The following is a 15,219-nucleotide window of genomic DNA, read 5'->3' as shown; positions in this document are numbered from 1 at the left end:
AAATGGGCTCGGTGCTACTCGGGTATAATCATGTCTAGGCCTTTTTTTTTTTTTTTTTTAATTTTTATTTATTTATGATAGTCACACAGGGGGAGAGAGAGAGAGAGGCAGAGACACAGGTAGAGGGAGAAGCAGGCTCCATGCACCGGGAGCCCGACGTGGGATTTGATCCCAGGTCTCCAGGATCGCGCCCTGGGCCAAAGGCAGGCGCCAAACCGCTGCGCCACCCAGGGATCCCCCCCCCCCTTTTTTTTTTTAAATTTTTAAAGGCCTTTCAATGGATGTCTAAAATACGTATTTCCTTACATCTTAAGTTCATACTCCTATTCCCAGTAAAAATTTAATATTACATGGGGGTTTTTGCCTTTTATTTTATACTTGTGTCTCTTTTCTGTTAAGAAATCTTGGTTCCTAATAGCATTAATGTATCATTTTATACTATAGTGTGTGTATAGTAGTTTTAAAAATTGTAATACCAAGACACCTGGTTGAGTGTCAGCCTTTGGCTCAGGGCATGATCTCAGGTTCTGGGATCGAGTCCCTCATCAAGGGAGCCTGCTTCTTCCTCTGCCTATGTCTCTCTCTCTCTCTCTCAATGAATGAATGAATGAATGAATAAAAATTATAATACCAATATTACTATCAACTGTAGACTTACTCAGTAAACTGTTTAGTTTCTTTGCATTTCTTTTTGTCCTTATAGATTTATATTAAGGATGTAAAGTTCAGAGTACCATGCCCAAATATGTGCATGAACTTTGAGTCTTTTCTCTGCATGGTTATCAGTTTGATACACTTCAGAAGTAAAGACAAATTGCAGCTGAGAGGCTATTTAAATAGACACTGGGGACGCCTGGGTGGCTCAGTGGTTGAGCATCTGCCTTTGGCTCAGGTCATGATCCCAGGGTTCTGGGATGCAGTCATTATCTGGCTTCCTGCAGGGAGCCTGCTTCTCCCTTTGCCTATGTCTCTGCCTCTCTCTATGTCTCCCATGAATAAATAAGTTAAAAAAAAAAAAAGGACACTGAACAGAATATGTTAGCCCAATCTGTAAGAGCAAAATATTTACTGGTTATTGATTAGATGAATCCAGTAATTTGAATAATATTGAATGTTGAGTACAAGGGCCCTAATAGGTGGACCACAGTGTTACCGTTATATTAATACACCATAAGACACCTTTAGTTTTTTCCAGGTTTAAGAAGAAGCAAAATTGGGCTGTTAAATGGAGAAGCAGTTGGAAATAATCACTCCTTTATTAATTAGATTTTATATAATAAGTTTGCATCCTTGAAGGCCATGTTTTAAATTAATTGGGCCTATTAACTATTTTACCTGGGGAATCTATGGGGTTACATTTTAATAAGCCTACCTGTGTGTGCTAAAGATTGAATTTTAAATTATCATTCTTATGTTAGAGCGTCTATGTCCAATATGGGATGTTTCAGGGCACTGGGTACTGTGGCTAAGGGAGATTTAGGCAAGGTGTTAAAATATTCAGGGACATTTGTTGAAGATGGTAAGGCAAACTTTTCTCAGGACCATGGAAATAGGTATAGGCATCCCTGTGATGGGATTTTATAGTGTAGGAGAGATACTGAGCTCAATTCCAAATGAATACAGCATGGGCAAGTAGAAATCTATAGCCAGGGATCAGAGTAGGGGTTAATGAATAGAAAATTATTAAGAGGAAGGAGGAGGTAAGGAGGATTCTGGCTAAAACAGCCTAACAAGATTCTTACTAAAGACAGATCAGGGCAGCTTGGGTGGCTCAGCGGTTTAGCGCCCCTTCAGCCCAGGATGTGATCCTGGAAACCCAGGATTGAGTCCCGCGTCAGGCTCCTTGCAGGGAGCCTTCTTCTCCCTCTGCCTGTGTCTCTGCCTCTCTCTGTGTGTCTTCCATGAATAAGTAAATAAAATCTTTAAAAAAAAAAAAAAAAAAAAAAAGCTCAGAGTGATCAGACATCACCTGGGAAATGGGTAGAGGATGAGGAATCTGATCAGATATTGAGGGTGATCATGTATTCAGAGTTCTAGGCAAACTGACTTAGCATTTTTGCTAAAACTGATTTTATAAGGAGGGGCACAGATAGGCCTAGATGTTGGATGGAAGATGCTAGACACAAATTAATGCATAACATGACTTGATATGTTCAAAAACAGACAAAATTACAGTGTTAGAAGTCAGAATAGTGCCTCCATTTGAATAAGAGAAAGAAGTAATTTAGATGAGGCATATGAGTGCTTCTGAGCTGGAAAAATTCATGATAATGTACTGTACACTTGATGTTCTACACTTGTTTGAATGTATAATTCAATACAATGTTTGAAAAATGAACTCAAGTCTAATTTCCAAGTGTTTCAAAGGACCAATAAAAGGAACATAAAGCATAAATAATAAAAATGAAAGTATAAGGAAGGAAGGAAGGAATTTTAAAAAGGCAAATTTTAATGAAAAAAAGAACTAAGAGGGACGCCTGAGTGGTTGAGTGGTTTAGCACCACCTTCAGCCCAGGGTGTGATCCTGGAGCCCTGGGATCAGGTCCCATATCAGGCTCCCTGCCTGGAGCCTGCTTCTCCCTCTGCCTGTATCTCCTCTGCCTCTCTCTCTCTCTCTCTCTCTGTCTGTCTCTCTCGAATATATAAGTAAAGTCTTTTTTTTTTTTAGTTTTTTTAAGAAAAAAATAAATTTTGGGCAAAATCTGGTTTAGCACTCCACCTGCTCGCAACATTTTATACTCTTTGGTTAAGACCTAGGGGATTGGTCAGATCTCTTAAATGAATGTTTCTAAGCTGATAGGCCACTGAAGTAGAGCAATATTTGAAATGAATTCTGAGTTTATTTTGTTTATAATGGAATTCTGCTTTGGAACAAAAGTTGAATATTACTTTTTAGGCTAGTCAGATGTCAGTTTTTCAAGAGTCTTCTGAAATTGTTGTTTTTCTATTGTCTTTATCTTTTATAGAGCTAGTCCTGCATTTGCTAAGAAAAATCCTTGGGTATGTGTGTATATATGTTGAAGGCAGAGGATAATGTTCCTTATCTGTTCATATTTTTTCCCTAACACTTATCACCAACTAATAGAAGACATGTATTGTTTATATCTGTTTAGCTCTTTGGGATGTGAAAAATCTAAGTATAGGACATTTTCTGTCAGTTCACTGTGCTGTCCTCAGTAGCTAGTGTATTATGTAGCAAAGGGAAGAACTTTAATAAATATTTGCATAACGAATGAAGGCATAAGCTGATATAAGGACTAGGAGGAAGGCAACTGGGTCTATATGGTTTTGCCAATTGGAGGAGCTCAGAGATGTCTGAATTAAATAAGCCGTTTATGCTTGGGATCCCAAGACCACCTTCATGCTCAGCAATGCGGTGGGACTCCCAAGACTCATGCTGTTAAACCCACCATTATAGTTTATTAAAACCAAAGGATACATATCAGAATCAGCAAAGGGATAAGACACATGGGATTAATTCCAGAACAAACTAGGCACAAGCATCCAGGTGTCTTTTCCCAGTACAGTCAAATGGGCATTGCTTAATATTTCTAGTAATAATGTGTAACATCCCATATGAAATATTGCCAACCAAGGAAAGTCACCTGACATATTAGCTATTCAGCTGGATTGCTGTAACAAAAATACTACAGATTGGGGGGCTTATAAACAACAGAAATTTCTCATAGTTCTGGAGGCTGGCAGAATCAAGATCAAAATGCCTGCAGATCTGGTGTCAGGCGAGGACCTACTTGTTAATGGAAGGCAGTCTTCTCACACGGCAGAAGGGGTCTCTTATAAAAGCACTAATCCCATAATTAAAAGGCCCCATCTCCAGACACCATCACATTGGGGATTAGGTTTCAATATGCAAAGAGGCAGGGAGGTACAGACATTCAGTCTGTAGTCCCTGAGCTTTGGTGTCCAAGTTTTTTTTTTTTTTTTTTTTTTTTTTTAATTTTTATTTATTTATGATAGTCACAGAGAGAGAGAGAGAAAGGCAGAGACATAGGCAGAGGGAGAAGCAGGCTCCATGCACCGGGAGCCCGATGTGGGATTCGATCCCGGGTCTCCAGGATCCTTTGGTCTCCAAAGGCAGGCGCCAAACCGCTGCGCCACCCAGGGATCCCGGTGTCCAAGTTTTTATTGTGGGTCAGTCGCATAGGCATGCACCACCTGCATGGCTGACTTAGACACGATCCAACCTGAGTTCCAACTGTTAGAACATTGCCCAAAGTCTCAGGTGTATAAAAACAGATGTTCACCATAAATCACATTGTTAGCCTAAACTATCCGGTCAAACTGTTACTGTGTGGTCCAAGGCTTCAGGTGTACAAAAACATTATCAGGCCGGGTATTCCATGGTTTTGGGTCATCTTGCAGATGTCCTGGCAAGAGTAGGTCTCAGACAGGCCTTTCTCAGGGAAGTGCAGGACTTGAGCAACCCACACCTGCTGAGTTAATCATTTTTGCACATAACTTTATGATCATTGTCCAGGTGTGTTAGAGAATAACAATAACTTTAGGAATTCAAGCTTTTGAGATAGAGTAACCTGTATCCAGACTCTGGCTCTTCCTAATTGATGATCTTGGGTCAGTGACTATTTTTGTCTAGTGTAAAGTGCCTTAACTGAAGAATGACAGTAATAATAATTATGTTGATAATCATATGAGTTACTATTGCTTCTGGTACCTAGTAGGCATTCAGTAAATGATGATTGTTATTTATATTCATGTGGTATACTACTCTACAATTTTTAATGGCTTTCACTAACATAACTTCATCTTCTACAGAGAGCTAATGAATGATGCTTCATGACAGCTGAGTAATGCCTGTTGCTTAAAGGCTGATAGTACGTGGTAAGATTCCACTGCTACTTAAGAGGAATTGAGATTGACCTATCCACGAAGTTCAGACACTGTCTTGAAGGACTTTGGAAAAAAGAAAAGTTCAGGCAGATTCTGCTGTCATACCCACGGGATGCCAGCCATTGATCTTTTCTCTTGTGGTAAGCCCTTGTTGATGCTCCTGTCAGAGATTGCTTTACCTGGCCTGTGAACAGCCTGTCTTGTGGTCAGGGTCTAAACAGTTTCTATGCTGTCTAGGAGGGGGCCTAAAGAGATAAGAACATTCTGATTTCTACATCCTGGAATTTGGGAAGGAGAATTGAGGATGGGCATTTTTGTGGGAGACGGTCTGCTTGATCACATGATGAGATTCATTATTTTTGGCCAAAGAAAACAACAACTTTACCTCCCTAGACTACCAAGTTTCTTTTTCTGAAAAATGGGATTATTAAACTTTTCCTCCCAAAGCTCTAAACCCTTCTTCTAAAAAAAACAAAAAAAAAAAAAAAAAAAAAAAAAATAAACCCTTCTTCTGATTTCAAATAAGGCAGTTTGCTTGGGTATTTTATGGCAACAGCATGTGTGTCAATTCAGAATTAGTGTGGAGTAGCTTCTAGCCTGAGTGGAAACTGCACGACCTGGGTTCTCAGGTTTTTTTTCTTCTCCCCAAGGTCATCTTTCTCAAGATTTTTTCTGTCTTCATGAGGAAAAGTCAGAAGGGGAAAGGATAGTGACCAAGTGTCTTATAAATTATTCTCAGGTAAGTAGGAACTTTATTCTTTTATAAAAGTACATGCTTCTGGAGTGCCTGGCTAACTCAGCCAGTTAAGTTTCTGCCTTCATCTCAGCTCCTGATTCCAGGGTCCTGGGATTGAGTCCCACATCAAGCTCCCAGTCCAGCAGAGAGTCTGCGTCTCCCTCTACCCCACCCCTAACCAGCCAGCTTATGCTCTCTCACTTGTTCACTCTCAAATAAATAAAATATTTTTTTTTAAAGCACATATTTCTTCCTATTAAGTAGATATGTTTTCTTCTAGTGGAATGGAATTCCTTTAGATATATATAAGGCCTGCTTAAGGACTTGAGTAGCCAGTTAAATCTCCTTATGTTTTAGGATTTTTTAATGAGGTTGACAAATGACATAGGGAAATGATATTATTATCCCAGTATTTACTAATTCAGTCCAGCTCACATCTATGCTGATTGTGTGCTCTCATTGTGCTATAATACACTGTGACAGAGTGGACATATGTTTCTAAGAATTTGTGCTATCACTGGAGTAATCATTCACCACCATTTATTGTGTCTATAATGTGTTCAGACTATGGTAAGCCCTGTCAATAGAGGAGAATAAGACTAGAAAAGGGTATAATATAGTTGTGATGAGATACATTCAATTGGGTGAAAGAGGTACTCTTAAAGCTATATGACTGGATGATGTCACCAGTGAATATGTCCAGATAGGAGAATGGGCATGAGGACTACCAAGCCCTGGGAGAGATGATAGGAGAACATGGAATGCTGTCTAAGCTTTAGGTCTCCCATTTTCTTCATTGAACATGGATTTAGATGGTGACTGCCTGATGCTGGGATGTTTGTGGTGATTTAGGACCCAGTGACCTTTGACGATGTGGCTGTGGAATTCACCCAGGAAGAGTGGACTTTGCCGGATCAAATTCAGAGAAGGCCATACAGAGATGTGGTGCTGGAGAACTACAAGAATCTAGCTTCAATAGGTAAGGCCGGTACCATGTCTTCATTTAGCTTTTTCTGCAACAAATCTTTAAGTGACTGTGTTCTAGACTCTTCTGACTAATGGCAATGCAGCAGTGAAAGATAAGAGAGACATTGTTTTTGTTTTTGTAGATCTTACATTGAAGTGGCTTCCTCTTGAAAATGAAGATGTTTTTATTTTCTCTATGGAATGAAAGACTTAGGACTTCAAAAATGTTTTAAATTACGAATTTGAGCCTGGGTTTCAGGGGGAAAGATGGGAATCCCTTTTGATGAACAATGAGAGAGTATATGTTTGCATTTTAGTTTCATTTGGAAGTTTACTGGTTTGATAAAGTTGTCACAAACATTTTATTGTTTCTCAAGTTATAACTGACAGTATTTGGTATTCCTGAAGGGCAGAATCTTGGTCCTGATTTATGGAATTATTTGTCATCCCTTTAGTGTTCTTGTATCAACCTTCTTTCTCTGCTAGCCAAGCACCAGGTGTGCAGACCAGGTCTGATCTTTCAGGTGGAACAAAAAGGAGAGTGGAGGATGGTAGGAAGAGTTCTGCAAAGTAAGGGAGAGAGGAGAGGTTATTAAAAGACAAACAAACAAAAACACACAGCAGGAATCCATAAGAGTTGCAGTCTATTTGGAAATGTGAAATAAGAAGCTTTTGAAGGTGAATTTTTCCTGAGAATGCTAGTACCTTTGGTTTCTATGGTTCCTTGGGTACTTCAGACTTCTCTTTAACTTCTTACCTACTTTTCTGAAATTTCCTTTTGGCCTGACAGTAAGATCTATTTCTTCTTTAAATTTTGCGTTTAGCTCTTTATCCATTTCCTTTCAGCTTGCTTTCCTGGTTCTGCTGCTTTTTGTTCACGATCAGTCTCAATATTTATAGAGTCATTTCTTAAAACACCTACCAATTTGATCAGGACTTTATCATTGCCAATTTCTTAATATAGTCAGATTTCTCAGTCTCTGTATATTCATTTCTTTTTATTTTGTAATCTGTTTTAAGTCAGACTTTGAAAGTAAGTACACATCAGTCTTTATTTTTAACACTTTCCTTCCATCATTTATTTTTCCAAGACCTTAATGTTTTTTTTAATCTTATTTCAGATTGGGAGATTTGTCTTAATTCCAAATGGTCAGCACCTCAGCAGAATATTTTGCAGGGGAAAACACCCAGTGTGGTAGAAATGGTAAGATTCACAGTGTGTAATACTTTGCCTTCCACATCAATGGAAGATTGGAAATTCCATAAAATAGAAAAACAGCATGATAACCATAACAGACATTTGGGGCTAGTGTTATTGATCCCAAACAAAACTGTTTCTCATAGAGTCTGAGCATTATGAATTTGACAAACACTTTAAATACTCCCTAAGGTATATTCCACAGTATTCACTTAGTATTTCCATATATATAATTCAGATAAAATTTTGGATAATTTCATCTCAGTCAGTTATCAGCTAAGCTCTCTAAGAATCCCGGCGAAAGTAAAGACTACTAGAGAACTTTTGAGCAGAATGGTCATTTTATTCTGTTTGAAAGCACTCAGGTCTGGAACCCTGCACTGCATGCAGTGAAAATGGAAGAAAAAACTTCAGTCATACTGGTGTGTTTCATGTATAGTATAACAATTCAAGATAGAGGGGAGGATCTCTGAATATAATAAAGCTGGAAAACTTTTATAAGTCATCACTAATTTCTTCATCAACAGGAAAGAAGCCATATTGGAGAGGAAATTGTTTAATTTTAACCATTGGGAAAAGGCCTTCAGTGAACATTCCTGCTTTAAGATTTACAGATTACTCACATTAGAAAATTTGTGAGTGCAGGGTGTAAAAGCCTTCACAACTCTGCTCTTAATGTACACAACAAAACCCATAATAGAAGCCTTATAAGTGTAATCAGTGTGAAACCATCTTCAGCCAAAATCCACATCTGGTTCACAAGAAAACTTAGAAGAAACTGACTATGGGAAAAGCATTCCTTCATCCTCACACCGTAATGTAAGAATTCATAGAATTCTATGAATTCATAGAATTCATAGAGGCTGTATGCCTTTGAGGAATGTAGGAAAGCCTTTTCTCATTCTGCAGGCTTTTTTGTACGTATGCAAGTTAACAGAAAAAATCCTACACATTCTTTAGATGTGGGAATACCTTTATTTGATCTTCATGTCTTAATTCAACATTTAAGAACTCAAAGTGGAAAAAAAAAAAAAGAACTCAAAGTGAACTGATGCCTGTGGAATGTAAGAAATTTGAGAAAGCTTTTCCTTATTCCCCAAATCTTGCTAAATGTATACAATTTCATAGAGAAACATTGTTTGCAAGGAGCGTAGTAAAGAGTTTACTTGCTTCCCAAAACTCAATATTCACATGTGAGTTCACACTGGAGAAAAACCCTCTGAGTGCAGTAAATGTCAGAAAATCTTCAATGATTATTCAAGTCTTTTATTTATTTATTTATTTATTTATTTATTTATTTATTTATTTATTTATTTATGATTATTCAAGTCTTAGAAAACACAGAAGAACTCACACTGGAGAGAAGCCTTATAAATGTAAGGAATGTGGAAACGCCTCACTATATAGTTCCTCACACCTTACTATACATATAAGAACTCACACTGGCAAGTAACCTTAACAATATAAGGAATATGGGAAATCCTCTAGTAACTCATCTTGCTTTAAAAGTCACATGCAAACCCACCTTGAGTAAAACCCTATAATTATAATCAGTGTGGGAAAGCCTTTATTTGATCCTCATTTCTTACTCAATATTGAGTAGAACTGAGTGTAGAAAGACCTTTTGAGTGTAAGGAATATAGGAAATCATTTAGATATTCCACACACTTTAGTCAACATAAAAGAACACCTACTGGAAAGAAGTCATATCAATGTAAAAAGTGTGGGAGAGCCTTCACTGTTTCATCAGGCCTTATAGTACACATGAGAACTCACACTGGTAGATGACCTTTTGAATGTAAGGACTGTGGGAACGCCTTTACCGTCCACATACCTTATTCAACATTTAAGAATTCACAGTTCACAGGAAAGAAAAATGTAATAAAAACATAAAAAAAAAAGAAGTGGGGGAGAGGGACCGCCTGGGTGGCTCAGTGGGTTAAACATCTGCCATCCCCCCAAGTCGTGATCCCAGCGTCCTGGGATCAATCCCTGCATCAGGCTCCCTGCTTAGGAGAGAGCCTGCTTTTCTCTCTCCTGTTTCTCCCTGTGCTTGTGTGCACACACACACACACACACTCTCTCTCTCAAATAAATAAAATCTTAAAAACTCAATAGAGAGAAGCCACATAGAGATGAGGGATGTGGGAAAACCTTTTAGTACTTCTTCATTCCTTACTGAATGTATAAGATTGCACACTTGAGAAAAGTTTATGCTTACAAAGAATATGGGAAAGCCTTTAATACTTTATCTTATAAAACATACTAATTCACAGTGAAGGTAACCTTATTAATAAGGAATATAGAAATCCTTTAGCTCTGCCTTATACTTTACTATTCAGCTGTGATTTCATAGATATGAAAAATCTTGCAAATGTAAAAAGTGTAGGATTTAAAAAAAAAATTTATCCTCCACTTTTGGAAAAATAAAGCACACATTAGGAAAGATCCCATAAGAGAAAGGGATATAGGAAGACCTTTAATTGTTCTTTGTTATTAGGAAACATAATTCACACTGGGGAGGAACTGTAAATTATAAATGTAGGGAATGTGGAAGACTTTATATTACACAGAATAAGTCACTTAGTCTGTGAACGTAAAAACTTCTTTCAGTAAATATCTTACGTATATTTTTTACAAAAATTGAAATCCTAAAAGAGTTTTTATTTTATTTTTTTATTAATTTTTTGTTGGAGTTCAATTTGCCAACATAAAGCATATCACCCAGTGCTCATCCTATCAAGTGCCCCCATCAGTGCCCATCACCCAGTCACCCCAACCCCTGACCACCTCCCTTTCCACTACCCCAAAAGGGTTTTTTAAATGAAAAATCTAAAAAGGAAAGAGAGAAAAATCTTTGTTACAAAAGATGTTTTGTTTTGTTACAAAAGGTTTTAAAATAAAACCTAAAAGTGTAAAAATTTGGTAAAGTTTTAGAGTACAAATTTTTACTTACTACATACAAGAAAATTGATACCAGAAAAGAAAACCATTTTTATTTAAATGAGTTGATTCTCTGCATATGTGTCTCTTCTCAAAGTAGACCTGTAGATTTAAAGACCGATAATGTTGAACATCTTTTCACGTATTTGTCATCCATTTATCTCTGGTGAAATGTATGTTCAAATATCTTTTTTCTTGTTAAGAATCTTTGGTTTGTTATTATTATTATAATTATTATGTTATTATAATTATATTGTTATTATAATTATTTTATTCATTTATTCATGAGAGACACACAGAGAGAGGCAGAGACACAGGCAGAGGGAGAAGCAGGCTTCACGCAGGGAGCCCAATGTGGGACTCAATCCTGGGACTCCAGGACCATGCCCCAGGCTGAAGGCAGGCGCTAAACTGCTGAGTCACCCAGGGATTCCCTGGTTTATTATTGAGTTTGGTTTTCTTAATGAACAGGTTTATTGAGGTATAATTGCTATGCAATAAACTATACGTATTTTAAGTGTATGACTTAAGTTTTGATGCATACATACGTCCATGAAACTATCAATTGGGATCCCTGGGTGGCGCAGCGGTTTGGCACCTGCCTTTGGCCCGGGCACAATCCTGGAGACCCAGGATCGAATCCCACGTCGGCCTCCCTGCGTGGAGCCTGCTTCTCCCTCTGCCTGTGTCTCTGCCTCTCTGTCTCTCTCTGTGTGACTATCATGAATAAATAAATCTTTAAAAAAAAAAAAAGAAACTATCAATTGTTTTCCTGTACACTAGCAATGAATAAACAGAATTTGATATTTCAAACACAATATACAAAACTGATAAACAAAACCAAAGAAGAACTAAATAAATAGGTATTTAACGTTCATGGATAGACTTTATATTGTCAAGATGTTAGTTCTTCCCAGCCTGACCAATAGATTCAATCAAATCAAAATTGTAGCTACTTATTTTGTGGGTATTGACAAACTGATTCTGATGTTTATATGGAGATGCAAAAGACCCAAATTGACAACACAGTATTGAAGGAGTAGAACAAAGTTGGAGGACTGAAACTACCTGGCTTCAAGATTTAATATAAAGCTACAGTAAGCCAGCCTGGTATTTGGTAAGAGAATAGACAGATTGATGGAACCGAACACAGCTGAGAAATAGGTCCACATAAGTAGTCAGCTGATCTTTTGACAGAAGAGCAAAAGCAATGGAATGGAATAAAGATAATTCTTTCCAACAGATGATGCTGGAACAACTAGTCATCCACATGCAAAAGAATGACTCTAGATCTTGAACACTCTTCATAAAAATTAACTCAAAATGCATCGTAAACCTAAGTGGAAAATATGCAACTATAAACCCCTAGAAGATAATATAGGAGAAAACCTAAATGTCGTTGGGTATAGCAATACCTTTTTTTTTTTTTTTAAGATTTTATTTATTTATTCATGAGAGACAACAGAGAGAGACATAGGCAGAGGGAGAAGCAGGCTCCATGCAGGGAGCCCGACATGGGACTTGATCCCCTGTCTCCAGGATCACGCCCTGGGCCGAAGGTGGCACTAAACCACTGAGCTATCCGGGCTGCCCATCCTTTTTAAGTATAAGACTGAAAACTCGATCTATAAAAGAAATAATTGGTAAACTGGACTTTATTAAAATTAAAAACTTACGTTCTGTTAAAGACGTCAGGAGTGTGACAAGATAAGCATGGATTTGGAGAAAATACTTGCAAAAGACACATTTGGATAAAGGACTGTTACTCAAAATACATAAGGAACTCTTAAAACTCAACATTAACAATTGCCTTTCAAAAATGGGCCAAAAACCTTAACACACTTTTCCACAGATATACAAATGGCAAGTAAGCATTTGTGAAAAAATATTCCATATCATGTCATCAGAAAAATACAAATTAAAATGGGATATCCCCACACATCTATGGGAATGGTCGAAATCTGGAACACTAATAGCACCAAATGCTTCTTTGCTGGTGGGAATACAAAATTGTACAAGTGCTTTGGAATAGTTTGGTCGTTTCTTTTTTTTTTTTTTTTAAGTTTGGTTGTTTCTTATAAAATTAAACATACTCCTATAAAATTATCCAGTAGACAGGGTCCTTGGTATTTACCCAAAGAAGTTGAAAACTTATGTTCATTAAAAAACCAGCACATGGTATTGCAGGGTTTTGTTTTTTTGGTTTTTTGTTGTTGTTTCCACATGAATGTTTGTAGCAGGTTTTTTGTTTGTTTGTTTGTTTGTTTTCCTAATTGCCAAAACTTCAGTAGGTGAATGAATGTCTTCAGCAGGTAACTGAATAAACTGGTGCATCCAGACAATGGAATATCCAGCACTTAAAAGGAATGAGCTATCAGGCCTTGAAAAGACCTGGAAGCACCTTAAATGCCTATTACTAAATGAAAGAAGCCAACCTGGAAGGGTTACATTATTGTATGATTCTAACTCTATGACATCCTGGAAAGGCAAGACTGTGGAGATCAGTGGTTGTTGCAGGGAGGAGTGGATGGAGATATGAATAGGCAAAGCACAAGCATTTTGAAGGCAGTGAAGTACCTTGTATGACGCTAAAGTGGTGAAAATGCCATGCTGTATTTGTCCAGACTTTAGAGTGCACAACAGAGAAAGTGAACCCTAAGGGCTATGGGTGATGTTAATGTGTCAGTGTTGGTTTATCAGTTGTAACAAATTTACCACCCTGGTGTGAGATGTTAGTAGTGGTGGAAGTCATTCATATGTAGAGGCAGGAGTATATGGGAACTCTACCTTGTTCAGTTTCATTTTGAACCTAAAACTGTTGTTTAAAAAAGTTTTAAAACTAATAGAGACCTTTGCATCCCCAAACTGTGGGCAGGAAACAAGATGAAATTTGCCTTTAAAAGTACTCCATTAAAAATATGGTCCTATGGGAAAGCAGGTGTGATTCAGGTAGCTGAACCTCACAGAGAATCATTCCTATGATACATTACTGATCTTTAAGCAAGAAATAGACAAGATGTTCCAGTCTTTCAGAATTGCTATGGATCATTGGCTACAGTAGGCCTCTCATTCCTCCTACTCCTTCCTTCCTTTATGAATGATAAGCAGCCAGCATTTTATTTTTTTAAAGGTTATTTAATTTTTTTAGTAATCTCTGCACCCAGTGTGGGTTTTGAACTCACAACCCTGAGGTCAATAGTCACATGGTCTTCTGGCTGAGCCAGTCAGACGCTCCCAATCCCTTTCTTAAAACAAATGTCTATTCTGATTATCCTTTCCTCCTCTCACAACTATATACTGAGTGTGTGAGGAGTAAATAACTTGTCTCTTCACAAATCTTCAAGAGTAACACTCAAAGCAAACCCAAGCAGTCTTTTCCAGATTGGACCTGATTTAGTTGTCAAGATTCTGGACATAGAACTTGAGTCCGATACTGTGGGCACAAGGTTCAGGCATGTTTTTATAGGCAGTGACTATTTGTGTATGTGGAAAGTATATAAGTAATTTGTGACAGACTGTGATGATTTTCAAACGTGGCCCCCAAATTCTTTGACCTCCCCTTGAATCTGGGCATACTTTCAACCTTTTCCTAGAGGAGTACAATATAAATAAATGGTGCCATATGATTTCCCAGTCTAGGCCATAAGAGACCGTTTCCCTCCTGGTTATCTTGGCATCTTTTCTGTTGGTATATTTCCTGTTGGTATGCAAACAGTTCTGCTGTGACATGGTGGGGCTACATGGAGGTCAGCCATAACCATGTTCTCAGCCTTCTAACTATTTCAAGGAAGGCAACCAGATGCATGTGTGAGTCTCCAGATGATGACTCCAGTCTCATGTCTTTTGAGTCACCTTGAGCTGTGTGAGTCTTCCCAAATAAGGCCCCTGGTCTTTGTAGGGCAAAGACAAGCCATCCATTCCCTTTGTGTCTTGTCCAAATTCTTGACTCGTGGTCTGTGAAAGTAACAAAATGGTGGTGGGTCCATACCAGCAGTTTTCAAACTTTTTGACCTCTGGACTCCTTTATACTCTTCAAAATCGAGTACCCAAAATGCTTCATTTTATGGGCATGGTATCTATGAATATTTGACATTAGAAGTTAAGACAGATGTTTCACATATTTATGATTCATTTCATAATGTACATATTTGTGAAAAATAACTTTCCTAAAATGAAAACAAAAAATGTGAGAAGTGAGAATCTCCTCTTGACCAAACTTTAGTTAAGTCTGCTAGACCTTTTTCTGGATTCGTCTGTGCATTTCCTTAAAATACTTATTTTAGGAAGAACCCTGCTAAGTCAGTTTAGCAAGAGTTCCGCATCCTCCATTAGTGATCCTTCTGTGTGTCTGACTGGGTTCCTTATCCTCTACCATCTTTGAAGTGATTTCTGATCACCCTGGCCCATCTTCAGCAAAGATTCTGTTAGGTCACTTCATTCAGAAACCCCCTAATCCTTGTTTCCTCTTAGTAATTTTCTATCCACTGATTCCTATCCTGCTCCTTTG

At 37.8% G+C, this 15,219-nt stretch overlaps 2 protein-coding genes across 6 annotated transcripts in view; both read left to right on the top strand.

Moving 5' to 3' along the window:
• Positions 1 to 4,871: 4,871 nt before the first annotated feature.
• Positions 4,872 to 8,841, top strand: LOC112666470 (zinc finger protein 559-like). Of its 4 annotated transcripts, none has more exons than XM_035702784.2 (5): positions 4,872 to 5,009; positions 5,520 to 5,608; positions 6,458 to 6,584; positions 7,693 to 7,775; positions 8,297 to 8,841. In XM_035702784.2, the coding sequence occupies exons 1-5, from the start codon at positions 4,982 to 4,984 to the stop codon at positions 8,327 to 8,329; spliced, it is 360 nt and encodes a 119-aa protein (XP_035558677.1). In that variant the 5' UTR covers positions 4,872 to 4,981; the 3' UTR covers positions 8,330 to 8,841. The 4 variants fall into 4 exon arrangements, with proteins under 4 accessions (XP_035558677.1, XP_035558675.1, XP_035558676.1 ...); XM_035702782.1 differs by lacking the exon at positions 8,297 to 8,841 and adding an exon at positions 8,135 to 8,270; XM_035702783.1 differs by lacking the exon at positions 8,297 to 8,841 and adding an exon at positions 8,128 to 8,270.
• ZNF177 (zinc finger protein 177) overlaps positions 7,721 to 15,219 on the top strand; it is a 29,565-nt gene continuing 22,066 nt past the window's right edge. For both annotated transcript variants that reach the window (XM_049098163.1, XM_035702772.2), the window contains exon 1: positions 7,721 to 7,775. The gene's annotated coding sequence lies outside the window, so the exon portion shown is untranslated. The remainder of the gene's footprint in view (positions 7,776 to 15,219) is intronic.

Source organism: Canis lupus, chromosome 20, assembly GCF_003254725.2.
Source record: "Canis lupus dingo isolate Sandy chromosome 20, ASM325472v2, whole genome shotgun sequence".
NCBI lineage: Eukaryota > Metazoa > Chordata > Mammalia > Carnivora > Canidae > Canis > Canis lupus.
This window is presented reverse-complemented; position numbering and strand designations above follow the sequence as displayed.